Consider the following 26,676-nt stretch of genomic DNA (forward strand, 5'->3'; position numbering starts at 1 on the left):
CTCCACTCTCACCACCAGCGACACCGGGCCTGGGGCGGAGTGCGGGACCCCGCGAGGAGCTCTTACTTGGCGAAGACCTTCTTGGCGATGCGTGCACGCGCTGTGTCCGCCTGCCGCTTGAGGTCGGTGAGGCCGGACCGCCGCCGCCTGCCCTTCCCACCGGGCCTGGATGAGCCAAGATGCACCCCAGTGGCTGCCTCCACGTCCCTCATGAGCTCAGGGTCCTGCCAGGCTGCAAACACACCCGACACTGCAGAAAACTCCCGGCACCGACCTCACCTGAGCCCCAGGCCCTCCCTGACACGGGGGCAGGGAGGGCCACCGGCTGCCCAAGGAGTGGGCGCAAGTCCCCGTAGGCCAAGGTGGGCGCCTCCACTGGCCCCTGAGGCAGGAAGGCAACCGAGGCCGGTGGCCAGGGGCAGTGCCACGCGCAGGCTGCTTCCGCCTCCAGGCTGACGGTGCCCCGCCAGAACCCAGGCGTGGCCTCCGGACCCGTGTGCTGGCCAGAGGGTGTGCACAGCAGGGTGGCCACGGCCTCTTTACTGGTCCAAAGAGAACTTGGCCCCAGGCCCCAGCGATGAGGGTGTCGGTTCAGGCAGGCGGCCCTGCTCCTCCCGCCATGGCCCAGGCCCTTCGGGTCAGAAGATGGTGCTCCGCGGGGAAACAACCGTCACCCAGCCCCAAGGCCTAGTCTCACCAGACCCGGCTGCAACAGAGACAGGTGAGTGTGCCTGTTCGCCAAGACGGGAAACGTTAACTGTCTAAATGGGGGGCTCCCAACGCAGCAGGCCCAGGCATCGGAGTCAGAGGCCCGCGTCCCAACTCCACCCACCACTGCCCTGGCAGCGACTTCTGCCTCGGTCTCCGTCCGCTGGGTCGGGGGCAGGGCTGGGTCGCGTGCAGGTCCCTGAGATGCTGGCTCGGGAAGGCCACCCTGGTCAGGAGTGTGACAGCACAGCTCCCCAACGTGCCCAGACCTACGGACCCAGGCCCTGGCTGGCAGAAGGGGGCTGGACACCCCAAACCCCGATGGCGCCCACCAGGCAAACAAGAGCCCCATGGGGGGCTGCGGCAGAGGGGCCGGGTGGCAGGCAGGGCACGTCCAGTGGGGGGAGAAGCCACGCGCCCAGACAGATAGCGAGGCCTCCCCGAGTTGATTTTTGAAGTGAAGGAATATGGGGCGGCCCAATCCAGATACAGGAACGATTAATCCAAGATTAAGGAAAACTGTCCAAACAGTTTATCTCCCAGAACGAGAAGGCGTCACAGTTTAGGAACCCGGTGAATGGAGCAATTGTTTAAACACAACGGAAAAACGCCGGCACCCAGTAGAGACGGAATGAGCATCTCAGTAAAATGAAGGAGCAATTTAAAAGCCTTTGAAAAAAATCAATAAGAGCCAGGCCGCGGCCGTCCTGTGCGCTGATGGGCCCTGGAGCTCCGTGCGCATTGTCACCGAGGTTAGCGCCGGGAAAAGAAAACTGCCCGGCGTGTGAGGGAGGCGGGGATCGATACTGTAGTTAGTAAAGAGATGCTATTTCACATCTGACTGGCCAGCGCGGGCCCGCGGCCCCGGCCTGATACCTGTTGTTAACAAGTCACCGAGGGCTGCAGAACCCGATACTCTTCAGGGCTGACACAAAAATAGGCACTTAATTTGCTCCCGAGTGGGCCACCAGGGAAGGCCTCGCCTGCGGATTAATGGGTCAGGGTCCCTCCGCGCCGCCCTCCAGGGCTCCAGGCGCCAACCCTGGGTGTGAGGCCGAAATCTAACATTTGTCTCTCGTGACAAAGGGAAAAACCCTGCGAAAGAGGACACACGGCCCAGCTGAAACCCACACTAGCACCACCCCTACAGACACAGCCGCCTTCTGCCTCGGGGCTCTGCGCTGTGGGCCTGGCCTTTCTTTTAAGGAAAGGGGCCCAAGGCGGGACGGCCTCCAGACCCCAGCCCAGATCTGACAAACCACGGGATGTCGACACCGGTCAGGGCCGCACCGTTGGGCCCACCACCCCCACCCCAAGTGTGCTCGGGTGCTGCCCTGCCCAGGACGCCGCTTCTGCGGGTCACCATCCTGCCCGGCTGTTCAGGGGCCTCTGGGGGCCAGGCAGCCGCCACCCCGCGGCTCGTGCCAGAACACAGCGCCGGCTCACGGGCCAGGATGACATGAGCTCCCCGAACGGCGGAGAACAGCGTCTTGGTGCCTTTGGCACGCAACAGGCCTACAGGCCGGACAATGGGGGCCCTGAGTAGGACCCCAAGAGAGCGCTCCAGGCTCAGAGGCTCAGCAAGGATGCCTGGGACCACCGGGCAGGACCCTCACCTTCTGCCCACACACGCGCACACACAGTCCACGTGCACGCAAATCACACACCGCACACACCGCAGCCCTCCTGCCCGGCCCCTCGTGCACGGCTCTGCAAGACAGCAGGTGATGGAGGGGGGCAGCTGGCGTCCTGGAGGCAGCTCGGGGCTCAGCCAATTAACTTTTCATGCCTTGGTTTTTCCATTTGCTTAAAGACAGGCTTAAGAACCCAGAACCCAAACCAACGATGACAAGGTGGTTTCCGGCCGTGGGCGTGTCCACGGCGCCCGTCAGGAGCCGCGTGAAACGCGGCCAGGCTGGTGCTCAGTGCTCTGCTGGCCCCGAGGACAGCGTGTCCCGGCCACGCTTGCGAGTTATGACTGAGTGGGAGGCGGCAGGCGACCACACGTGGCAACCACGGGCCACCCTGTCGGCTGCCAGGGTCCAGGGCGCCCCCCCCACGCCGTGGCTGCCGCTACCCTGTCCCCCGGACCTACCTGGGCGCCCCCCCGGCCTCTGCAGCTGCTGCTTCTGCTTCTGCTTCTGCTCGCGGGCCCTGTCCTCCGGATGGAGGGGCCGTCCCGTGTCATCTCTCGGGATGATCTTCCCGTGGAAAGGGCACTGAGGCAGAGAACGGAGCAATTCTGAGGCGGGAGCGGGCCACTGGCCATCCCTACCTTCACGGCTCCCGGGGCCGGCTGGTCCACACCACCCTCTGCTCACACACCCCTCAAAGGAGGGGCCCTCGGGCGCAGCCGCGACACAGCCAGACAGCGGATGGAGATCTGGTGTCAGTCTGGCCAAAGCCCCGCCTGGCGCACAGTGCCGCCTCCGTGGACCCCTGGCCCAGCACAGAGCGTGCTCAGGAGACACACGTGGGCAGGGACACAGGAGCCAGGGCAGAGCAACCCAGCCCTGTGCCCGCGTGTCAGACCACCCACCCAGGGGAAGGTCCTGGCACCAGCAGCCTGGAGCCCAGCGCCCCCTCCGGCCCCATCCTGGCCTGGCCGAGGTGGCCACCCCACTGCCCAGCCGCCCACCCTCACCTTCAGGCGGTCTTGGCGCTCGCAGAGCCGGCCGTCGGGCCGGGGGGCACGGCACCGGTGCTGCACGGGCTCAAATCGCCCCGCAAAGGTGATTTGGCGGCTCCGGAGAGACTCAGAGACAGCGGCACTCTCTACTTCCGCGTCCACCTCGCGGGGCTTCCAGAAGCGGTGCTCCGAGTCGGACCTGCACACGGACCAGACGCTCAGCGCCGTCACGGGGTGGCCACCACAGCACCCGCAGCAAGGCCGGCCTGGGCGGCTGAGCAGGGGGCACCCCTGGGCTTGTGAGCCCATTCGGGACGAGTAGAGACGCTGAGTATGGTGGGGGCACCGCCAGGCACCCCACCCCGGTGGCCCGCCTCCCTAGCCTGGCCTGGACCCGGGGCAGGGGCTCCCTGACGGAGGTTAACAGAGGACAGATCCGCCCACCCCCACCCCCACGCCCACGCCCACTCCGGAGAGAAAGCGTCCAGCGCAGCAACGGGGGCGGCTTCCCAGAAACTCTCTGCGGAGCCCCAGGCCGGGCCCGCAGAGATCCGAGTCAGAGGACCAGAGGGCGGTCATTGACGAGGGCCTGGGCAGAGAGCCTGGAGCAGTCCTAGGCAGACAAGCCTCATGCTGTCTGCCATGATGCCCAACCATCAGGGCAGACAACAGGGAACGTCCCCCCAGGGAGGAACAAGGAGGTTCAAAGGAGGTCCACAGGCCTCTGGGCGGGGCTGTACGACCCCGGGTAGGCACCATGCCTACGAGAGCCCGAGAGCTGCGCTTGGCGGGACGCGTGAGGGCCTGCGCGGCAGAGCTGGGCCCTGCGCCCAGGCCGGGGGCAGAATGGGTGCCCACAGGACCCACGGGACGCCCGCGCTCACTTGAGGATCTTCCCAGCCATCGGCTCCTCTCGGCCCCAGTAGCACAAGTCCACCCCGAAGGGCACGACAGGTGCCCGGGCCCGCTCTGCCGCCAGCTTCTTGGCCTCCTCTGGACCCAGCGGCACCCTGGAGACAGCAGAGGAGTCGTCAGTGCTGTGCCGCCGGGAGCCGGCCTCGGCCACCTGCCTCTCCGCATCCCCCGGAGCTCCCGGTCACACACCTGGGCTGCGACCTTTGCCACCTCGGGCCTGGAACCCAGGGCAGCCACTGAAGCCCTACGAAAAGGCTGGCCACCCCAAGACCACACTGGGAGCTGGCCTCAGATCTGCGGTCCTCACGGTGGGCCCAGGGGTGTCCTGACGCCTGACTCCTTGAACCCCAGAGCCCTGGCCCACTCCCATGGCCTGGCCTACACACCAGTGCTGAGGACCCCCGGCCCCTGCAGCCCCCGCCCCAGTACAGATATTGGCAGGTGCTTGCCTGGCCGGGGGTGCACATGTGGGGCTGCCTGGGCAGGGGTGGGTGTCGGCATCACCTGGGGCTCGGGGGTGAGGCCGGGGGCAAGTGGCGCTGGAGCCAGTGCAGCTGGGCAGCCGCAGAGGTGGGGTCGCAGGCCTCCTCACTGCTCCGCGTCCTCTTCCTCGCCTGCGAGGCCGGCGTGGCCGGGTCTTTCTCCGGCCCTGCGACAGAGACGTATCTGCTCTTGGCCACCATCCCCATGACCCCGGACAGACCCCTGGAGGGCGCCGCGTCCCCATCCCACGGTGACAGCACAGCACGTGTGAGGGCGCCGAACCCTCCATCAGCACAGCACCTGCCCCGCCAGCCAGATGAGGCCCCAATGCCAGCATCTCAGCAGCAAGGCCACCGGGCCACCTCTGCAGGCCAGGGTCCATGCCCAGGTCCCCAGGGCAGGGGGAGGGCAGCTTCTCTGACACTACTGGGCCCCACTGGCCCAACTGTGCCGATTCCCGGGCTGTCCCTGACCCCTGCCAGCCCCTCCCAGTTGGGCACCTGGGCCAGGGGCTGCCCAGGAGGCACGGGGCAGGGTGTGGGTTAGGACCTCAGAGGCACTCCATCCCGAGAGCGAGGGCAGCGCCTCCCTCCCCAAACTCTCCTCCAGACAGGGAACCACTGCCAAGAAAGAGGTGAACAAGAAACAAAATATCTGGAAGGTGAGAAGGAAAGAGGAGCTGGAGACCCACCAGGGCCCCACAAAGAGGGAGCCAGGAAGACGAAGACAGCGGGCAAGCAGAGGAGAGGACGACTCCAGGCTGGGCTGAAGGACAGCAGGGCGGCTGCACACCCATGGGCAGCTCTCTCTGGTCAGAGACGTGAAGGGCATTCACACAGGCATCAACTTCCTCATGACTGGACCCCAGAAAGAGGAAAGATAACTGGAGTGGATGAAATAAAAAGCCCAATCTTCCTGGAATCAGAGCAAGAGCAAGACCGAGGGGCTCACTGAGTGTCAGGAAGGAGACGAAAGGAAGAACGTGCAAGTCACTTACAAGGATGTTTAGGAACGCGAGAGATAAACACAATGGTCTGAGAAGCTTTCCTTCGGAAACCATAAGCATCCCACAGGCACCAGTGTCTTTCAAACAACAGTGAGTATAAGGTCTGGGGAAAAAATCAAACTCGGAATTTTATACCCAGCTACGCTAGGTTTCAACATGCAGGTGAAGGACACAGCCTCACCTGGAGGTTCAGGAGGGTCTGCGGGACATGGGGAGAAAAGGCCAAGAAATGACTTCGTAAGATTCACTCCCGCCTCCCCCGAAACCTGAGTACCCACAACCATCAGAAGTAAGTTGGTACCTGGACGACCCAATGTGCCGGGCTGGGGGGCCTGAGCGAGCGGGAGCCAGCATGTGCCCCATCCTGTGCAGGCCGTGGGGACAGGGACGTGCTGGGAGGTGCATGGTGAGGGGAAGTGTGAGTGCAACTCTCCCGAGCGGGCGTCACCATCAGAAGCGAAAATACTCGTATCGTTTTATTTATACTGGATGAACGCTTTCAAAACCCGCAGAAAAAAGGTTTACCCAGCAAATAAAAGGTAGGGAAAAGAAAAAACCAAAACAGTAGCAACAACAGCAAACTGAAGAGGAAGGCTGGCAAACAGATGCGCAGCACACTGGCAGCCCCAGCTGAGAACACGGCTGCAACTCAACGGACTCAAGTCAACGAAAAGACACACTGACGACATGAAAAACAAGCAGCAATTTCCCACTTTGACGAGAACCCCTTAAAACAAAAGGTTAACAGAGACTAAGAATAAAAGAAAAGAAAAGAAAAAAAAACAAAAGGATGAAAAGACGCTCGCTGTGCCAATGGGAACTAGAGGGAAGCTGAGCCGACGTCACCACAAAGAAACTGGGTTCTACGTCAAAAAGCTACATAAGAGGAGTGTGTGAAGGCGTAACGGACGCGAACGGCTCTGCCTCAGGAGCGCCCGGGCAGTTCCGGCCCGGCCCTGGCCAGTGGGGGTGGACGAAGGGTCAGTGAGGCCATGCCTTCTACGACAGACACCCTGGGGCCTCACGTCTGAGAAGTCCTTCCCAGGACACGTGGAAAACTGACAAGACAGCCAGGCAGGCAGCTCCAGGGGCCAAAGGGCCGCCACGGGAGCAGAGCAACACCGACACCGACGCGAAGCGCTGCCCGCGACGCCACGAGCCTGGCCTTCCTGATGGCGCGTCTCCATCCCTCCATCCACGTGCACGGGCTCGAGAACATCCCCCGCTTAGAGTGAGAAACCAGAAAGGAAACGACACAGCACTGAGCGCTGGGCGCCAGGGGAAGTACTTCCTGGGGGAGGAAGGGGAAGTGGGAGGGGGTGGGAGGGGAGAAAGGCGAAAAGGACGGGCTGGGAAGGCTGGCTCAGGCCACCATCAGCTCCGGGCTCTCTGCAGCAGGGCGGGCGGACCTCACGGCCAGGTCCTCCCGGTGTCTGCACGTGGCCTCCCCGCGTGCACGGCCGGAATGCTGTCCAGTGCTTTTGTAGATGATAGCAGGTGAGTAGCTGCGACAGAGGCCTCATACTGCCCACAAATCCGAAACCGTTTACCCCAGGCCCTTCACGAAAAACTGCCTTCCCTGGCTGCTCCAGACGCCCTCCGAGTTTGCGCACGGCTCTGAGAGTACGGGGTCCACCCCTGCTTCTCAGGTGCCTGTGGCTGACAGTGGAGGACGTGGGGCAGAGCCACTTGGCGTGGCAGGGTCCACCTTGGTCACCCGGCAGCACCCTGAGCCCTGAGGCCTGGGTGCTCTCGGAAGGCCGGCGGGGACCCGGCCCCGTCACCAACACAGCCCGGGTCCAGTCACAAAGCCTTCCAGATGCCCCCACTCGGGCACCGACAATGCAGAGTTACCAGCTGGTGCAGACCCCGACACGGGCATGCGCACACATGGGGAGGCGGGACTGGTAAGTGGCCGCTGTGGCACTCATGTAGGTGGCTACAATCGCAACCCAAAGATCGATACGAGAACTCCTAAGAGTTACAGGAATGAAATATATTTTTCATTGATGTGTTGTTTTAAGCCATTAAAAAGATGGGTGAGCGTGCTGAAGCAGAGTAAACACTCACAGCACTAAAACAACACTACCGTTCCCACACTGCTGTAGAAAATCAACCTCCCTGACACACTTTCAAGGTAAAAGTCCTAAAAGCAGACGTGTCCCCCGGCCCCGGGTGCTGTGCTTTCGGGGAGAACACTGAGTCCGGGGAGACCAGAGGCCACAGGTCACGGCGAACCCCGCCAGCCCCACCCACCTGCACAGGGGCGTCTGCCTCGAACACAGACTCAGCTCAAATCTGCTCCCTCGGCGGCTCTGAGGAAGAGGCGTGAGAATGCCCAAACCCCCGGGCTGGTTTAAACTGACCCGGGGCCCCTCCGTGCCTGCAGCGCTAGAGCAGATGGGGCGGGCGGGATCGATGGCAGGAAATGGAGGGGCGGGGCTCCGCGTGGAGGGCGGCTGCGCGCCTGACACTATTGATTTTACCTAGTTCAGCTGGCCTTGTAATTAAAATGTAAATTTGAGAAAGAGATTACGTCCTGACAGAAATGGGAGGATTAACGGCAAGATAAAAGCCCCTCAGTGAAAATTCAGAGAAAGAAATGAGAAAGAAAACGGGCACCCGTCTCCTCAGCTGTGGATTTAGACGGAATCTACTGCAGTCACCTGAGTTTAATTGAAAAACCAGTGACGGACTATCAACTACAGTTATGGACTGGCACACCCAGCACTTCCTGCAGGGGCCTCGTGGCCCCGAGCTCTGTGCTCCAGACCAGGCACCACACCCCTCCTGGGAACGGGGGGACAGCACCCAGCCCCCCCACTGCCGCAGGACAGACCCGGAGCTCAGCAGGTCCTGTCGTGCGAGGGCTCCCAGGCTGCCCGGCCCACGAACAATCAGGGGATGGCTCAGCTCCGCTCTGTCACACCTGGGGCCCCGCTGGGAAGACAAGCGGTGGGTCGGCGACACCTGGAGGTGGTCACCCACAGTGGTGCCTGGCGACCTGGGAGCCTCCTGGCGGGGCTGGAGCTCCCTTGAGGCGGGGCAGCCAGGGGAGACCTAGGAGGGCAGTCATGGCACCCCAGGGCCTCCAGCACCCCTGGCAGCCTCACGGGTGTGGGACGAGGCCTCGTGGGGGGCGGGCCAGGCACCTGGAGGACGAAGCAGAACAGAGGGCACGGGGAGTGGCCCAGTGGTCAGAGGAACCCCACTGCTGGGATGGCGCGGTTGGGGCAGCCGGGACGGAGGGCGGGGCAGTGGCCGGGAGGGCAGGAGGCAGGTGGAGGCTGCACCCTAGGGCACCCAGGGAGGGTCACGTGGCGCAGACGGCAGGACCCAAACACTGGAGGGCTGTGAAGCTGGTGTGGTAACTTGGTGTGACACGCCTAATGGGTCATGCCCTCACACTCCAACTGCCTGAGCATCTAAACTAACAAATTCACATCTCATCTCACACGCTCTGATTCAAATCAACTTGTCCACGTCGCCACAAACCCACATGTGATCTTGGTTTTATTAGCTTCCTCTGGACAAAAGATGCCTCCTGTGCAGAAGAGGCTTTTGGAGACTTTTTGGAAAAGAAAAGAATGCTACACGGGAAAGACAGGTCGCGCGGGTAGCACGCCTTCTCAAGGTGTGTCATTGCTCCTGGGCCAGACGTCAGGCTGCGACTCCATCAACGGGAAGGAGGACACCGCCTGACCTGTGACGCCCCTGAGAAACGGAGACTGGGCAGCGAGGGAGCCCAGAGAATGTGGGGTGGTTGCGCCCCACCCACCGAGGCAGTGGCGTCCCCCCCCGACTCCCTCCCAGCCCAAAGGGCCCTACCGCCACGGTAACCACACCACGTGCCCCCAACACCCTCCCCCAAGCCCAGGAGGAGCTCTCTGCTCTGAGGGTGCCCTTCCAACCCTGGACTCGCTCCCGACGGCTGAGACTTCTATGACCCCAAGCAGGGCTGCCCCTCACCGTGGTGAGGCCTGAAGCTGCAGGGCGGGGGGGTGGTCAGCATGGGCCTGTGGGGTGGGTCAGGGGCCTCTGTGTGTGGACAGCCTGGCCGCACCCACAGGAACTGGCAGCAGGGCCTGCCCACCAAGTGGACTGCGGGAACCCGGGGCGGACCTCGGGGAGGGGCCCAGGCCAGTGAGCACCCCAATAAGGAAACGAGAATCACATGGTTTTCAATGAAGGCAGCTCCGCAGGGTCGACGGGCAGGGACGCAGTGAACCTCAGGACCAGGTGGCACAGACTCGGAGTGCCTACCACGGCCAGCTCCCTGCTCGGCGGGCCCCAGGCCGGACGTGAGGTCTGCCCTGAAGGGCAGTGTCCGGGGCGGGACCTCCTCCCGTTCCCAACCTGGCCACTCACCACACTCAGGCTGCAGGTGCTCAGGGACGCAGGCCTCATAGCCCTCCTTCTCCGGGACCTCCACGAAGTCCTCGTCGTCCTCATCCTCGTCCCGCGGGGCTGCCGCCTGTGGACACACCCCCAGACCTGTGAGTGGACAGCACAGGCAGAGACCCGGACAGCCCCAGTCCTGCTTCTGTGGACTTTCTCCAGGTTGGGGTTTACTGTCGACCGTGACGGCCGCATTGGAGGTCCGCTCCCGTCCCTAAACCACACGAGCTGCACGCGCTCCTCCACCGGCCGGCCCTGAGATGCGCGGATGGGCCCTGCTTCAGCCCACAGAGCCCCCACGAGCGGCAGGTCTCAGCCGCACAGGCACGGCCTGGATGACAGCCCTCCATCCAGCTCCAGCCAGGCCAAAGCACCTCGTCCTGCCCCGGGCTGGCTCCCCACCTGGGTGTCCAGTGGTGCCGGTGTGACCTACAGCACTTCTGCAATACTCTACCCTCAAGACGGCTTGTTAAGAAACCACCGAAGAGGAAGCTTCCTCTGGACAAGGCCAACCTCCCCACCTGCTCTGTGAGGCAGGGTCACTGTGCTATGCCTGGAGCCCCCCCACCCCTCAAACCCAGGGACCCAAGAACCACCCAGGGCATTCTTTTCAAGACCCATTCACTCCGCCTCTGCCCCCACCCGCTCCTGGGCAGTGCCCAGCTGGGTAGGAGCGGCAGGGACACGGAGCATGGAGGGCTCACGTTGTGGGGACCAGAAGGCCCTCCAAAAAGCAGGACGACCGACGGCCTCGCACACGTGCCAATGTGCTGGGGCCACGTGCAGCATGGACGAGGTGCTGGCAGCCCATGGCGCGCAGACTCGGAGGCATAGCCCCTCCAAGGCCAGAGCAGCTTCCTGCTCCCCTTCTCCCTCACCCATCCTCAACGGCCCCCCGCACTCCAGGACAGGGCGTGGGGGCCTGTCCTTCTTGAGAGGGTCACGGCAGGAAGGCGCCCAGAAGCCCGGCCCCGCTGCCAGCGCCATCCTGAAACACTCGGGGGGCGCTGCCTGCCTCCAGCCTCTCAGGCCCACCCGAAGGAAACGTCCAGAGAGGTAGCCTGCTATCGGGGTGACAGCAACCAATGGTTGTATCCATCAGGCTTGCCCTCCCCTGCAGAGCCCATCTTGACAGCAACGCCTCAGGGGCACACAGGCACGCCGGAAGAAGGACGGAGGGCCCGGCCCGCTGACCCCCAGGGCAGGAGGCCAGCCAGGCCGCTGCCCTTGGCACTGCCAGGCCCGGGATGCCCCACGCCCCGTGGACCCGGAATCCACGGAGGAGCTGCCCGCGAGGCCTAATCAGATGCAAATGCACTGAGCTTGGACACAACCCGCGGCGTGCGTCTGGGAAGCACGGAGACATTAATCATTGGAAACTGTAATTTTTGTTATCGGTCTAACACTGATCAAAAGGGAAGCCTGTCTCCGCCGCTGACCTGTGAAACGTCCCAATTATACTCTTTGGAAATGACAGGGGCACTTAACTCCAGAGCTGAGCAAATGACGACGATCAATCACGTTTGAATAACAATGAGCCGCGGACCTGAAAATTATTTTTGTATAGAATCTGCCCAGGAATTTATGAAAGGTGGAAAGCAGCCCAAGGTTTTAGGGCATTACGGTCCCAGCTAGTGCAGTGCGTATCAAACACTAAACAGAATTTATGTGTTTTAATTTTCTAAAAGGTAGATGTGGACCGAGTGCCACAATGCATAGCACGTGGTGCCAGACTTTAAATACGGGGCTCATTTTCATACAATACTAGGCTTACTGCTCACACCCTTGAATTTCACCGGGAACTTTTATTAAATTTTCATTTCCTAAAAAATAATTAGCTGCTTAGCTAACTATTAGGAATGATACCTTCTTTCTCCCCAACTAAAGTTGTTTATCCCCACGATTAAACACTAAAGCCTGGCTCCCTCTGTTCTTGAAGTCTCACTGACGAGGCCATGAGGCCGTACCGCACCCAGGAAGACCGTCTGGCCCTCAAGAGCTGCCTCCTTAGGGTCCCCGGCCAGATCCTCGGGCACAGCTCTGCTGTGAGCGGCCCCGGGCCCTCGTACGAGACCTACCTTGGCCATCGCTGCCACGCTCGCGTCCTAAACCCCTTAGCAGCTGGGGTGACCCTCAAACCACGGCCCTGCGGAAGGAAGCAGGGGCTTCGCTGCTGATACTGAACTCAAGCTTGAATGAACCCATTCTCGAGTTCTAGTTCATACGGGCTGGGCTGGGCTCTGCTGTCCTGAGCACACAGCGGGACCTTCTGCATCCGGCTCTGGGCACGCTACCCTCATGGGAGAACAGCAGTGCAGATGTCCCAAGGCACAATCCCTGCGGCTGGAACACCTGGGGCCAAGGGCCTGTTCAGAGGAAGGGACCCCTGCCCGCAGGCTGGACAGTCCTCTCCAGGCCTCCGGAAAGCACATGGCTGGAGACACTGAGGCCACGAGAAAGCAACCACCTGTGCTCGAGGGGCCAGCCCAGGGGTCCCAGGCAGTCGCGCTGGCAACCTCCCCTCAAGGCTAAAGGTCACATATCAGGTCAGACGCCACACTGGGTGCGGGCAGAGGCACTACGGGCAGAGCACGGGTGAGGGGAGGCCCGAGGATCCTAGGAGGAGGTCACGCCCTAGGGAGGAATCGGTTGAGGGTGGGTGGCCTTCAAAATGGGGCCAGACTCGCCAGTGGTTCTCAAGAGCAGTTTGCTGGGAGCTGAGCTTCCCAATTGGGAAGAAAGACCACCAGACATGCTTGAGAAAGCAGCCCGCCCTCGTCCGGGGGCCAGGAGGCCATGCCAGGCCGCCCCCAGGGGAGCGCCCACCCTCCCTAACAGGTCAAGCCCCAGGGCCTCGGAGGCCCAGGCAGGCGGTCCGAGCCCTGTGGTCAACCGTCTGGGTGAGGGCCAGGCCCCAAGCTGAACCCTCCCAAGGCCGCAGGGAGGTGTGGAGGACGCCCTGGGCTTTCCTCTGGTTTCACACAAATTGATTCTCGCCCACAGTTAAAAGGATTTAGAAAAATGAGGCTCCCCGATCATAATTAAACAAGCAATAAAAACAGCTAAGATATACAACGTAATCTGTTTACAGAACTAGGGCAGCGGGCTGCTAATTACTTGAGAAGGATGGGAAGAGCTACCTCCCAGGTCTGCCCGCCCAAGGCACACCCGAGATACAGCTGGACCATTAAATAAATTTTGTGCGATCTAATTAACTCGGGGCGCCATGTCCATTACTTTTCACCCAAGAAATCACTTTTGTTCAGTTTCATGTGTGTCTGTTTCCCTTTTTTAAAAAAGATGATGTAAGGCCTCGTCAGACAAGTGAGCTCCGAGCGGCGTTTGTCTCCGCGGCTTGATGGGAACGCATTGAAAACCCCATTCCATCTTACAAACTAAAAATTAAACGTGCTCAGCTGTGATGGCCGTCATCACATCTGCTATTTATATGCTAATGCCCTCCCTGGACGCAGTGCAAATTGCCCAGCCAGGCCAATATCTCACGCGCATCTCCACTGCCCGGACGCACCTCAGAGGGCAGAGGACGCGCAGTGACCACCACGGGCCCGCGGAACAGGAGGCGGACGGGGCGTGGAGCACGTGCTCACCTCCCGCACGGGGGCCTGAGAGCCACCAGACCGACTGTCCCTTTCTCACCCGCCCCCACGCGGCCGAGCCCTGGGAGCTGCCCCAGCACCTCAGCCAGCCTCCGGGGGTGCGCAGGGAGGCCACCGAATGCCTGGCGTCCATTTCCAACCGAGGCCGGGTGGCCTGGGCCTGTTCTGCATGCAGATGAGCGGCGCTCTCCTCCCTCGGCGCGACCTCCTAGCAAGAGCGAGGCGCTTGCTGTGCCGCCTTGCCTTGGCCAGAAGACCCATGCGGCTCCGCCTAGACTCAGTCTTCCCATCCGTGAGAGGACGGTGAAAATGGAATCGACCTCACAGGGCTGACTTTGGAATTAACGGGACCACACGCGAAAAGTGTTTGGAAGAGAGCGGCCACCCTGGAGGGTGCCGGGGAGGATGGGCTGCAGGGCAGGGAGGGCCCAGGGGCTGTGGGGGAGACGGCTGGCCCCGCCCCCCCCAGCAGCTAACACGCTCCTGGTCCCCGTCCTCGCGAGCACGTGTGCAGCCCCCTCCCCCGGCTCCAGCCCTCACACAGCAGCCTTTGGCACGGTGGTGGTGGTGATGGAGAAGCCGCGTCACCAGGAAGGTTGTTTACTGGCCCTGACGAACACAAGGTCCTGACTGCCAGCTGATTTAGTTCCCTTGCTTCCCTGGGGCGCCCGACACGGTCAACATTTCACTCCCCTTGCTCCCTGCTCCTTCCTTTTCACCTACAGGAAGCCAGCACTCAGCTCCGGCAGCAGAGAAACGCCTCGCCTCCAGCGCACAGAACAGCCGTGACAGCAGCCTGGCCTCGGCCCGCGCACCCGCCTGGGCGACCAACAGGAAGAAAACCTCACCCAGAGTTAAGAGGAGCGATCTCCACTTTTGCAATGAGAGGGAGTGTGTCTGAGTTAAAAGCCTGTGGCTGCCACCTCAGACCACCAATGGGTGAGAACGAGAGCATCCGTGCGGGCATTCCAGCCGTGGAAGCGAGGAACCCGACAACTGAGCAGACGCCCACACTGTCCACAGCTTCAACAGGCTGATACTTGGAATTATTTATTTCTGACTTACTGGTTGGGGGAAGATTAATATTTTGTTAATTACACAATACAAAGTTAAGTGGTGATCGTAGCTACACAGTTAAACAGCAGGCAATTTGAAAGTTTCCGAAGGATTTTTATCAGCTTAACAGATGTAGCAGCCACGGATTACTAGACCTCTCCTCTAGCAGCAGAACCGGAAACTAAATCTACCAAACGATGCTCCGTATCTATCTAGTTAAGATTTTTCCCCAGCCCGCTTCCACAAGGAACTGGGACAGATGCTCTATAAAACAAACGTTGAAACGTATTTAAGCTAGCTTAAGTATTCTTTAAAGACAGAACGTCTACGTCAAAAGGAAAACAATACGGCAACACACAGACTGAAACAGGAAATCTGAAAAAAAGGCCCTTGGCCTGGCTGCAGTTAGGCTGCCCAGGAGAAGCCCCTGCACGACCCACTTTCCACGGTCGAAGCCATCGCCTAAGCTTCAGCACGACCGTCACAACAGCTTCGGTCTCTTCCACGTTTGTTAAAATTCTCAAATATTTAACTACACGCTCCCAGCTCAGCGCATGCTAAGTGGGTAAACACCAGGCAAAGGATTTAAGCCCCGGACATTTTACGTGAAAAGAGTGAGCGAGAAAGACTGGGCCGTGATTCTAATCGCCACTGGGCCGCGCGGCGCGGGCACAGGTGCGCAGATACCACAGCCTGCCTATTCTGGGAAGCAGGCTACCCGAGCGAGTGGGCGCTGCCACTCAGCGGCCCAGCCCCAATCACCCCATCAGCAGGCCCGCGCCACCGCTAGTGAACCAGCCAGCACGCTCTCCAAGGATTCAGGGCCTCTGGAATCAACTCCTGGAAGAGCCTGACAAGGCAGCGCCACTCCCACACCCGACCACGCGCCCACCCCGACAGACCCTGGCCACCCCAGCTCGTGCCCTCAGCCGCCTCCCTGCACAGAGTGCACTCTGACCTGACCGTGCCGCCACGTGCCTCCCGGGCTTTGGGGCTGCCCGGCCACCGTCAAGGATGCGTTGATGTTCCAGCTGGAACCAGACGCAGTGGGCCATTAAGGGCTCGCTCCCAGCAGCTGGCCTCACCTAGTGGCTCTCAAGGGAGCCACGTCAAGACATCCGGAAGGTTCTGCTACCAGTTCTGGGCTCCGAGTCTTGCCGGCCCGGGAAGTGCAGGCTGGCCCCCGACCCGGAGGGACCAGACTGTGCTGCCTGGTCTCTCCTTGAGGCTCTCCCCCAAAGCCCTGGCTGCTCCAGGATGCCTGCTGCTCGGAAAAGGGGGGAGCTGCCCCAGCCCCACCAGACACGGTGAGGGAAAGGCGGCCTCAGGTGCCTGTGAAGGGGGCACACGGTGTCAACCCCTGATCCCCACACCCCTCACTGCTCTCAGCCCGGCCTTCCACCCTGACACCGCGCCAGGAGTCCGCTGAGGCTCAGAAACACGCCCCCCCAGACCTGAGAGGATGCAGACCAGACCAATTCCTCCCCCGGGCCCAGAAAACACCCTTTCTCATCGTGAAACAAGTATCTCGGTCAAAATTCACAGAACTAACTTACTTCCTGTTCAGTTATGCACCGAGCAGAGCCCTAGCGTCCACGGAAGCAGGGCCAGGCCCCCAGCTGACGACCAGGCCTCGTGCCCGCGTGTCTCGGGAGAAGGTCAAGATCACCCTCTGCCGGTCCCCGGGGGCTGCACACCCGCAAAGAGGAGGGCAGACGACGGCCCTCGGCTCCGGAAACTCTCGCAGGGCCCATCCCCGTGGGCCCCTGGGGGCAAGGATGAGGCACCCAGGCCCAGGGTGCTGGCCACTCTCCCCTCTAAGTCTGAGGAGCTTCAAACTTGACCTTTTCCTCAGCAAGGAACAGCGCTCTCCCCACCCCAGGGCTTCCTCAGGAAACGGGAGAGGGACCTGCCCCTGCCCCCGCCCTCCTCCCCCTTCAGGTGCCACAGCTCAACCCTGTGGGGTTCGGGCTCTGGGTGCCCCTGGGGCGCAGTGCACTCTGCTGCCTGTTTCCTTGCTGGTTCTCACCAAAGGCTTCTTGGCTCTGATGGCTGACGACGTCCAGCTCTGGCTGTCACCTCTCCCCACACACACCCTCCAGCTGTAGCGCCTCCCCGCCCCCCACGGCCCCCTGGAACACCCTCAGAAGACCCAGCTCTCCCTGTCCCTTTCAGGCACGAAGGTCCAGCTCCTGGTGCAAGCCCACGGGAGGGGCCCTGGACGCCACCACCTCTGAGATTCGGGGTCACCGCACAGGGGCCTGGTGTCCGGGAGCAAGTGGTTTTACCCCTGCCCAGTCCCCAGGGCCCCTGGACCAGGGCCACACGCCTGCCCCCGCCCCACAAGCCTTGCTGGGGACACAGCCATCGAAGATCAGCTCCCCGCTCCCGAACCATGTGGCACCTGGGAGGCGGCGCTGTATGCCCAGCAGATGGTGGGCCTTAAGCACCCTCCCAAAACCGGGCACCAGTCCCCACGTCCACCCCACTCGGCCGCCCTAGGCTGGGACACCGCTCTGCGCGTAAGAGACATCCTGGTCTTCCGTGTCCTGCAACCACCCTCGGCTCCAGTGCACAGACGGGAGAAACGCCCAAGGCTGGACGTTGCTACCGAGTTCACAGGAAGGGGCCTACTAGGTGCTTGGGCCGGGCGGCAGCCTAGTCTCAGCGAGGCCGCCTCCCACACATCCCTGCCTGGGCCCTGGGAGCCCCCTCCCCAACTAGAGCCTTCCGCCCGCTGCCCAGCCCACCTCCCTCGCCCTTCTGCCAAGACCCGGTCCCAGTCCCTCCACGTGTGGCGAGGGCCTGGCTGTGGCCTCTGGTGCTCAGTCCAGGGCTCCCGCTCGGGGAAGTCGGTTCCCAGGGAGAAAGAGAAGGAACAACGCTGGGGCCCCAGGGACGCCTGCTTGCTTAGGAGGCCGAGCTGGTATCAGAGGAAGGTCCCCTGGCTGTCCTCACGGGCGGACGGGCCGGTGGCACTCACCTCCCTCCTGCAGCCCTCCTCGGGCATGACATCCAGCTCCCGAGATCGCCTCAGGGCGGTTTCCAGCTCGGCCTTCAGGTCGATAGCACCCTCCAAGTGCCTGCCGCGTGTCCCTGCGCGGGTGAACAGCTGCGAGGACGGGGAAGCGCTCAGCAGGCTGGGCACCCTCCCTCCCTCCCCCGGGCTCGCCCTGGCACCCTCTGCCCACACGCCTGGCCCACCTGGACCCAGGAGCACACGGCTGGCAAGAACTTGTTCTGGATGAGCCTGAGCGTGTCCCGGACCACGTGGATGATGACCAGGTTGTCCTCATCCTCGTGCACCTTCAGGCTGTCTGCAGCAAGCACACAGGTCATCAGAGTGACCACCGTCCGGGCAGATCACCGGGCACCCCAGACGGGCCACCCGCACTGCCATCCACCCTGCCCCAGCCACACATCACCCGGGACCCCAAACCTGACTCCCTAAGGAGACTCACTGCCTTGTGATCTCGGCCACGATGGATTTAGCCTGACCCCAACGCCTCCCTCCACGCCAGGCGGTCGGGAGACCCTCCCCGCACTACTTGCGGGATGGAGGCCGCACCTGCCCCTGGGCCCCAGGGTCCTCCCTCTGAGCTCTGCCACGCCCGCAAGCCTCAGCCAGGCACCCCAACCTCCAGCACGCCCCTGCCTCCATGGCCCCGGCCAGAGGGTGTCGGTTCCTTGGGGCTTGCAGGGCTCCTCCTGCAGCCCAGCTGTCCTCCAGCCCCGCCCCAGGGGCCTGGGCCACATGGGGTTGGACGGGGTGTCAGTGCCCCTGCCCCACCGGTGGCTGGAAAGCAGGAGCCACGTGAGGCCAGCCTGTCACCACCTGTGTCGTCACAAACACGGTGATGAGCTGTTTCTCAATGACTTCTTTCTCCCAGCCACCCTCCGACCCCTCCGCAGGGGCGCCCCATCACTGGCGCGTCAGGCCCACCCTCACCGCCGGGCCTGCGTGTCGCGATGAGGACCCACAAGCCTAAGTCACCCCTGCCCCCACAGCTCGGGAAGCAAGCCCAAGCTCTGGGACGGGCCCGCACCTGAGGAGAGCTCCACCTCAAGCGTGTACTCGCGGGAGCCCAGCCCGTGCTGCCGCACAAAGCCTTCGGGGTCGCTGTCCTCGTCCCTGTCCTCCGCGGGCGGGCCCTCTGCACCCGCGGCTCCCGGGCGGCGGGTGCAGGCGGCCAGGGTCTTGCTGCAGCAGGGCTGCTCCTCGTCCCTGCCACCCTCCTCGGCCATGGCGGGCCAGGCAGCCCCCGGGGTCGGGTCGAGGTCAAAGGGCACCAGCAGTCGGAAGCAGCTCTCCAGCTCCATGAGGCAGCTCCGGATCTCCCCGGACATTTCTGGGAGGACGAGACGGGGCTCGCTGGGTCCCATCAGGACTTGGCCGTCGAGGGTGGGGATGCAACCAGCCGCCCGCCCCGTCCCCCACTTCCTCCACAGAGGCAGGCAGGAGCCCTGCTCCAGAGAGCACCCAGCCGGCCGCGGCAAGGCCGTCCTTCAGGACGTCCTGGGTACCACCCTCAGTCCTGACTCATGCTGCGACGGCACCCGGCGGCGTCTATGGACACCCAGCGAGAGCCTCTGTGGGCAGTACTTCTGGAAGAGAGCAGCCAGCCGAGGGGGCACACCACCACCGTCCCGCTCTGGCCGCCCCCCACCCTCCCGGCATCTCCCCCGGGCCGACCACCTCTCCCTGCTCTGCGGCTATCCTAAGGCCAGGCCTCCTCCCCAGGTGCTCCCACCCTGGCTGCCCTTCACGGGAAGGGCTGGCCAATGGTGGGGATCTGGGGAGGAGGCCGGCAAGACCACGGCTGGGGGGTGGGGGAGCGTCAAACGCATGGGGTGTGCAGACCACGCGGGGTGCACATCTCAAGCACTACCGCCGGGGCCGCGGGGGAGGCGTGGATGGCCTGCAGGGTGCCTCCTGCTGCCCGGCCTCCAGAGGGGAGGGCTGGGGTCTGTGGCTGAGTGCCTCCCCCAGCCCTCAACCTGAGCCAGCTCCGCCCAGCCAGCCTGCCCACTTGCCTCCCCCCCCGCCCCTCCGTTGGGGACCAGGCCCTGGGATGGGAGAACAGAGGGCTGGGCGGAGACCCGAGCTCTGCCTGGGAAGGGGCAGCCGGTGGGCGCTGGGGCACCCCGTTCCCCACAGCTCACCTTCCATCTCCCGCGCGGCCTGCTCAGACCTCTCCTTGTAGATTCTGTCCAACCGCTTCTGTTTCTCCTCTGCTCGCTTTCTCTCCGCCAGAGTCCTAGCGCCCACATCTTGGAAATCTACCTGAGAAGTGGAGGTAAAGATCAGATCTGACCATCGTGAACCCAAGTAAAACAAGAATCAAAAACGGGCCTAAGGGAGCTTCCCCGGCGGCGCATACGTTAAGAATCTGCCTGCCAATGCAGAGCACACGGGTTCGAGCCCTGGTCTGGGAGGATCCCACGTGCCGCAGAGTAACTAAGCCTGTGCGTCACAACTACTGAGCCTGTGCTCTAGAGCTCGCGAGGCCACAACTGCTGAGCCCGCATGCTACAACTGCTGAAGCCTGCAAGCCTAGAGCCCATGCTCTGCAGCAAGAGAAGCCACCGCAGTGAGAAGCCCACGCACAGCAACAAAGAGTAGCCCCCGCTCGCCCCAACTAGAGAAAAGCCCGCGCGCGACAAGGAAGACCCAACACAGCTAAAGATGAATAAATAAAATAACTAAAATCAAAAAAACAAAAACTGGTGTAAGGGAAGACGGAGCCTCGCCAGCTACAACCATGAGCTCTACGGGTCTCGAGTTCACACGCGCTGTTTTAACACACACAGCAACACGCTCAGCTGCGATGTCTAACCCCCGGTAAGAACACAACCACCGGCATCTCCCAGTAAAATAAAACGTAAAAGACTTCCATCCCCACGTGTGCTGCATGCAGGCAGGCAGCAAGCTCGCTCCAATTAGTGGGAAGGAAGGCTGCTGGCTGGACCGAGGGGCCTGAGAACAACGCTCGAGTGGACCCCTAGGGAGCGGCAGGAAAGGCAGCAGCCACAGGCCAGGAGCACGGGCACGTGGGGGAGACTGGCGCTACTGGTACTGGTAGGTACCATCCACCGGGCTGGCCAGAGCCTGTGGCAGCCCAGGCAGCAACTCACACTGAAAGCAGGGGACAGCCCAAGCGCAGAGCCCAGCACAGAAAAGGGCTGCGTCTGAGCAGCTGAATCTCCCTCCTCCTTTTTTATCTTTCCTAGAAACCAGGTCCAAAGGCTCAGCACTACCTACACGTGGGGACAAGCTGCGGCTCTTCCCCCAAAGCCGCTCCTCCTGTCTTGGGAGCCCCTGAGGCCCACCCCCTTCGGTACCCCCAGGGGCCAGGCAGGTCTCCCCGCGGGGAGGGGCAGTGCAGCTTGGAGCCTGCCTACCTGTTTGTTGTGCGTTAAGAAGTGGAAGCCCAGGGCCAGCTTCTTATAGGCTGTACCATACTTCTCGTTCCAGCCGCGGATGGCCCGGGTGGCGGCCTGCCTCAGCTTCTGTGCCACCTCTCTGGGCGGTGGCAGGGGCCGCTCGTGGTCGGTGCCCAGTGTGAGCTCCAGGAACTCCTGGAAGTTGGAAACGACTAGCATCCTGAAATGGTGAGACCTGGCAAAGAGCTGGTCCAGGACCTGGAAAGCGGAGAGGCGGACCTCGGCGTGCTCCTGGCTCAGCTGGGCCATCAGCAGGTGGTAGGTGCGGCCAAGCTGCTCCTCTGAAGACCTGAGGACACAGCCGTCCTCACCAGGCGCCTGACGCACCCACAGGTGGCAGGGACGCGGGCCCTCCCACAGCCCTCTGCCCTTCCTCCAGAGCAAAGTGGACGAACTACTGCCCGCGAGCCAAACCCAGCCCCTATTTCTGCACAGCCCACAAGTCAAGAACAGTTTTTCCTTTTTTTGCTTAAAACAAGTCAAAAGAGTAACACTTCCTGACGTGTGAGATTCAGCGTGGGTGCCCAGTTTTATTGGGACCCAGCCAGGCCCATTCATTCATTCAGCGGCTGACCGCCTGTCCACAGCCCAGTGCCCACAGCAGACCTGACCGCCTGCGGAGCCTGAAAGACTCCCCGCCCGGCCGGCCCGCGGGTAGAGGCCTGCCGGCCCTGCACTCGCGTAGCAGAGACCCCACCCCGAGGAGAGACCACACGTCCCAGCACCCCCAGAAAGCTCTGTGGGCCTCTGGGAGCCGCCCTGGCAGGCCGGCGCACACCCTGACCCCTCGTTGCTCCTCCTACCGGCTATCCCCGCCCCTGCACACACCCTGCTCTTTGGGGGGATTCTGGGGCGTGCGGCAAAACCTGATCTGAGCCACTATTTTCTATCAAAACGTAAATCACTAACAGGATCACTTAAGTTTCCCTGCTACGTAACCACAGGATAAGAACGATCAGTAAATCCCCTCGGCTTACATTCCCAGCATCTGAGAGGCCCTCGGCAGTGAGAGAAAAAAAGGGGTGGTGTTGAGAAACAGGTCCTGCAGAGCCCACCTGCTATGACCTCTAACCTTCCTCCCATCCTTTGTTCCAACAGTAACTAATGCATAAGTACCACACGTGCGCTCAAGGACACCCCCCCCACACCCCCACCCCCCCCACACCCCCCCCACACCCCCCCCACCCCCCCCCACACACACCCCCCACACACACCCCCCACCCCCCCACACACACACCCACCCCCCACCCCCCCACACACACCCCCCCCACACACACCCCACCCCCACCCCCCCACACACCCCCCCCACCCCCACCCCCACCCCCACCCCCCCCACACACACCCACCCCCCACCCCCCCCACACACACCCCCCCACACACACCCCACCCCCACACCCCCCCCACACACACCCCCCCACACACACCCCCCACCCCCACCCCCCCCCACACACCCACGGGAGTGGACAGACACCAACCACAGCCCTGCTGTGTTCTCCCGCAAGCCACACAGCCCCACCTGGGACCACTACCCAGAACACGACCAGGCGCTGCAGGGCCCTGGGGAGACGTCCCAGGCGTGTCCCTTTACTAGTTCTCTCCTGGCAAAGGGTCGATCGTGGGGACAGGCAGGGGAGGGCGGACCCCGGGGGAGCCCCACAGTCTCCCAGGGCTGTCACGGGCTTGCTGAGACAGCCGTCACCTAAAACGTGAACGCTTATGACGTACTTGCAAATTTTCTTCAGCTCCTTCATTTTCTCGGGATTCACTTGGGGCTCTCCTGAAGTCGTGAGCTCTTCCACCAACTCTGAAAGTTTCTGATCCATACGTAGAAACCTGGAACGCAGACACGCTAAATGACCGCCTATTACTTCAGGGCCCTGGGTTTCATCGGCAAGTGTTCGCTGGGCTGCACTCTGTGCTGGGCATCGGGGTGTGGGCGCGAGGCTGGGGCCTCGCTCCCTGGCCTCTGAGAGGTGACCCCCGATGCTGAAATACAACCATTCAAGGAGACGTTCCAAATCAGACCAACAAGACGTTTTTGGTGGAAGTTAGGAAAAGAGTAACAACAGCTCGTGAGCTCTGGAGGTCTACGGTCCGACCCCACCAGCGCGGCAGAGGCTGCAGCCCCGGCTGTTCTCCGCCTCTGGCCACGCACTGCGGTAAGGCAAGGATCAGAACGGTCTAAGTTGCACTTAGTTAAATTAGCTTTCCCACAGGACCGCCGCCGCCCCTCTTTCCTCGCCAACACGACTATCCATCCAAAGGCCACAAGGCGTCCTCTACACCCGGAGCGAGCTGCTGCGACTCGACCTGCGCGCGGAGAGCCGCCCGGAGGCCGGGTGCGGCGGAGGCCGGGGCGCCCGCGCAGCACTTGCGCAGGAAGGAAGGGGCCGGGGTCGCCCTGAGCCTGGGGCGCCGAGGACGCCTGGCTGGCTGCAGGGCTCGGCTTCACCAGTGGAAAGAAGGGCCGGGAAGGTGGGCGCAGCCTCTCCCGTCGCGCCCGCCGACAGTAACGTTTATCGTCGCCGACCCTCGGCGGCCTGGGCGGGAGCCGCTCTCCCGAGCACACGCCAGCACCCGGCTGCCCACGGCCCTGTCAGGGCCGACTCCGCCCCCGTCCTGAAGTCCGGGGAGCGGCCGGACTGAGGAGGGGGCGTCTGGGGAGGGGTGCGGTAGGGGCATCACGGGGGGGACGCAGGGGTCATCCCCGAGAGAGGGCTCGCCCTCCGGGCCCCGCCCCCGCCCCGTCGCCCCTGCCCGGCGGCGCAGGACCGCGATACCTACCGCGCGACCCGGCCGCTCGCCTCACCTCACCCTTCCGGCGAAGGGCCCGCCCCCTGTCACATGCCCCAGATCGCGACAGTCATTGGCTCGCCCTGGCCCGGGCGGCGCGGGGGCGAAGGTCGCCCCGGCCACGATAGCGTCTACGCCGCGACGCGGCTGCTCTCAAGTTAGCCCGCCCCTTCCGGATGAGGCCCCGCCCACCTCCTGTCACGCGCCGCCGAGCTCGGCAAGCAATGGCTCGCCCTGACCTCCGAGGCGCGGACGTGGGGTCAGGGCCGAGGTCTGCGCGGTGACGCAGGCGCGCTCCCGGCAGGGGCGGGGCGGCCTGGGAGGGCGACGCGCGAGAAAAAGGAGGCGGGCGGGCGCAGCAAGTTCTTAAAGGAGCCGCGTGCGCGGGGGACGGGGCGGGGCCGGGCTGAGGGGTGCGAGCTTGGCGTTCACGGCGTCGCCGCCGGGAGGACTGCTGTCCCCCGGCCCGGCCCCGCCCCTGCGACGGGACGCCCGGGTGGGCGCCGCTGCGCGTTTCTCCGGGAGCGCCGGAGACCCTTCCCCAGACGCCACTCGGAGGACCCGGGAGGGGGCGCGGGCTCCCCGGGGCTGGGGGCCTCGGCAGCTGACCCCCAACCCTCCCCGAGGAGTGGCGCCCCCGCTGTCGGCACTAGCCTCGCCTGGGCGGCTACACTTCCCGGGTCCGATGGCAGCGCTGGGAGCCGTGTCCGGGGGACCCTCCCCGGGAGACGTTGCCGAACGTCCCGGAGGCGGGGACACCCCGGGCTGGGCGTTGTGTCCTCACGCGGCCGGGGACCCCAGGTGCCAGGTGACACCCCCAGCCAGGTGGCCCCGCACCCCAGCCGCCCTACCCGGCGGCCCCTGCGTCCTCGGAGCCCCGCCGCAGCCAGGCCCTCGGGAGGCGCTCGCCCGCTTACCGGCCCCGGGCGCCCGGCCCTACCTCCGCAGCGCCGCCGCCTCCCCAGCTCTTGCCCGCCTCACTCGGGCTCTGGGTGCCGCGGCGCCGGCACAGAGAGGCGTCAGGGGGCAGCTGGGATGTGCCGCGACCCGGGGTGGGGGCCGAAGGGGGTGACGGCGCTGGAGGCCGCCCGCCCCTGAGCGCGGCCGCCGCGGCCTTAGCGCGCAGCCCAGGCAGGGCCCCTCCCTGGCCGACGGTGACCAGACGCCTGTCTCCAGCCTCAAAAGGGCTTGAAGCGCTGAAACGCCACAACACGAGGGACCTTAAACACAGGACACTGAGTGAAAGGAGGCCGTCAAAAAGAGCAAATGTGTGATGCCACTTGGACAAAATGTCCAGAAGGGGCAAACCCACGGCAGAGGGAAGGGAAGGGAAGCGCCTGCACATGGGCACAGGGGTTCTTTCTCGGGGTGACAGACGTGACCTAGAATTAGAGGTGGTGGCTGCCCAACCTCCTTACTGTATTAAAACGTTGAGTTTTACATTTTGAAAGGGTGGCTCTTGTGGTATGTGAGTTACATCTCAATAAGTAGCTATTTAGAGAAAGGAAAAGAAAGAAGGAAAAAGACAAAGATGAATTAAAAAAACGACACAGAAAAGAGAGAGGCAGTGGCCACCCGCCCTCTCTGTGCCCAGACCTCAGGCCTCTGGTTTGCTCCGAGCAACCAAGAGCTGCTTCCCTTCTGCAGCTACAGGGTAACTGTCTCCTGACAAAACGAGGCCCGACTCTTTCCAGCTCCTCCCAGCCCTGTGCGGCCCAACTCCTAAGAGCTGTCCCTGCCCCGACCCAGGTTGCCCAAGATGCTTGTGTGGCCCAGTCCAGCCTTGTGCCCGCACCACCTAAGCCACCTGCCCACCGCCCTCTGGTGTCAGCTGATGGATGGTGGTCTGTCCTTCCACTCACTCGGGCCAGTGACCTTGGAGTCCCCCTGGACCCCTCTTCCTCTCACCCGACTTGGAAGTCCAGACAGGCCCACTTTCAGAACATATTCAGAATCCGAGCACTTTCCGTCACCCACAGCCACCAGCAGGTCCCTGCCACCATCCCCCTCAGCGGGTCACTGCAGTCACCCCTGCCCACTCCGCCCTCAGACCCGTAGGGTCCATTCACCTTGCAGCAGCCAGAGGGACCCTCTAGAGGCTAAGGTCAGATCATGTCACCCCTTCGCCCCTGCAGTGGCTCCCATCCCAGAGCAAAGCAAAAGCCTTTATCAGCCCACGGGGCCTTCCTGGTCTGTGCCGGCCGCCCCACCTCCTCCCTCCTGCTCTCCCCTCATCCCTGCAGCCACGTCAGGCTTCCTGGAGCCACCCCGTGCCTGGAAGTCTGTTCATCCCACCCCAGCACTTTCTCCTGCAGCCTGTCGCCTCCCTTGCTGTGACAAGCCTCCCCTCGCCCCGCCCCCTGCCCAGCCTGCCTGCCCTTTAACCTCCTGTACTTTGTCTCACAGCGCTTACAGCTCTATCTCACACTCACAAGATTACAGGCTTGTAATCTTATTACTAGATTATTGGGGTTTTTCCTCTTCTGCTCTCAGGACATATGCTCCGTGAAAACAGAGATCTTTGTCTTGTACCATGATGCCAGGCACGCAGTAGGTGTTCCACACTCGTTGAATGTTGAATCAGTAAATAAAATTAGCCAAGCTGAACTGTGGTGAGAACTAAAAAG

The 26,676-nt window shown here is 62.9% G+C and overlaps 1 protein-coding gene across 3 annotated transcripts in view; it reads right to left on the minus strand.

Annotated features, from left to right (window-relative positions):
• The window catches only part of UVSSA (UV stimulated scaffold protein A), a 31,983-nt gene extending 7,889 nt beyond the window's left edge, over positions 1 to 24,094 (minus strand). Inside the window, exons 1-13 of one of the 3 annotated variants that reach the window (XM_060013102.1) lie at positions 24,041 to 24,094; positions 22,982 to 23,089; positions 21,215 to 21,545; positions 19,976 to 20,096; positions 18,859 to 19,161; positions 18,017 to 18,129; positions 17,796 to 17,924; positions 10,110 to 10,215; positions 4,757 to 4,901; positions 4,222 to 4,347; positions 3,353 to 3,536; positions 2,804 to 2,927; positions 67 to 232 (exon numbers count right to left, since the gene is read on the minus strand). In XM_060013102.1, coding sequence (XP_059869085.1) covers positions 67 to 232; positions 2,804 to 2,927; positions 3,353 to 3,536; positions 4,222 to 4,347; positions 4,757 to 4,901; positions 10,110 to 10,215; positions 17,796 to 17,924; positions 18,017 to 18,129; positions 18,859 to 19,161; positions 19,976 to 20,096; positions 21,215 to 21,545; positions 22,982 to 23,079 — 1,946 coding nt within the window. In that variant the 5' untranslated portion in view covers positions 23,080 to 23,089; positions 24,041 to 24,094. Of the gene's footprint in view, positions 1 to 66; positions 233 to 2,803; positions 2,928 to 3,352; positions 3,537 to 4,221; positions 4,348 to 4,756; positions 4,902 to 10,109; positions 10,216 to 17,795; positions 17,925 to 18,016; positions 18,130 to 18,858; positions 19,162 to 19,975; positions 20,097 to 21,214; positions 21,546 to 22,981; positions 23,090 to 24,040 lie in introns of those variants that run through there. The other 2 variants (XM_060013103.1, XM_060013104.1) reach the window with 2 other exon arrangements.
• Between the last annotated feature and the right edge of the window lie 2,582 nt (positions 24,095 to 26,676).

This window comes from Delphinus delphis, chromosome 5, assembly GCF_949987515.2.
Source record: "Delphinus delphis chromosome 5, mDelDel1.2, whole genome shotgun sequence".
NCBI lineage: Eukaryota > Metazoa > Chordata > Mammalia > Artiodactyla > Delphinidae > Delphinus > Delphinus delphis.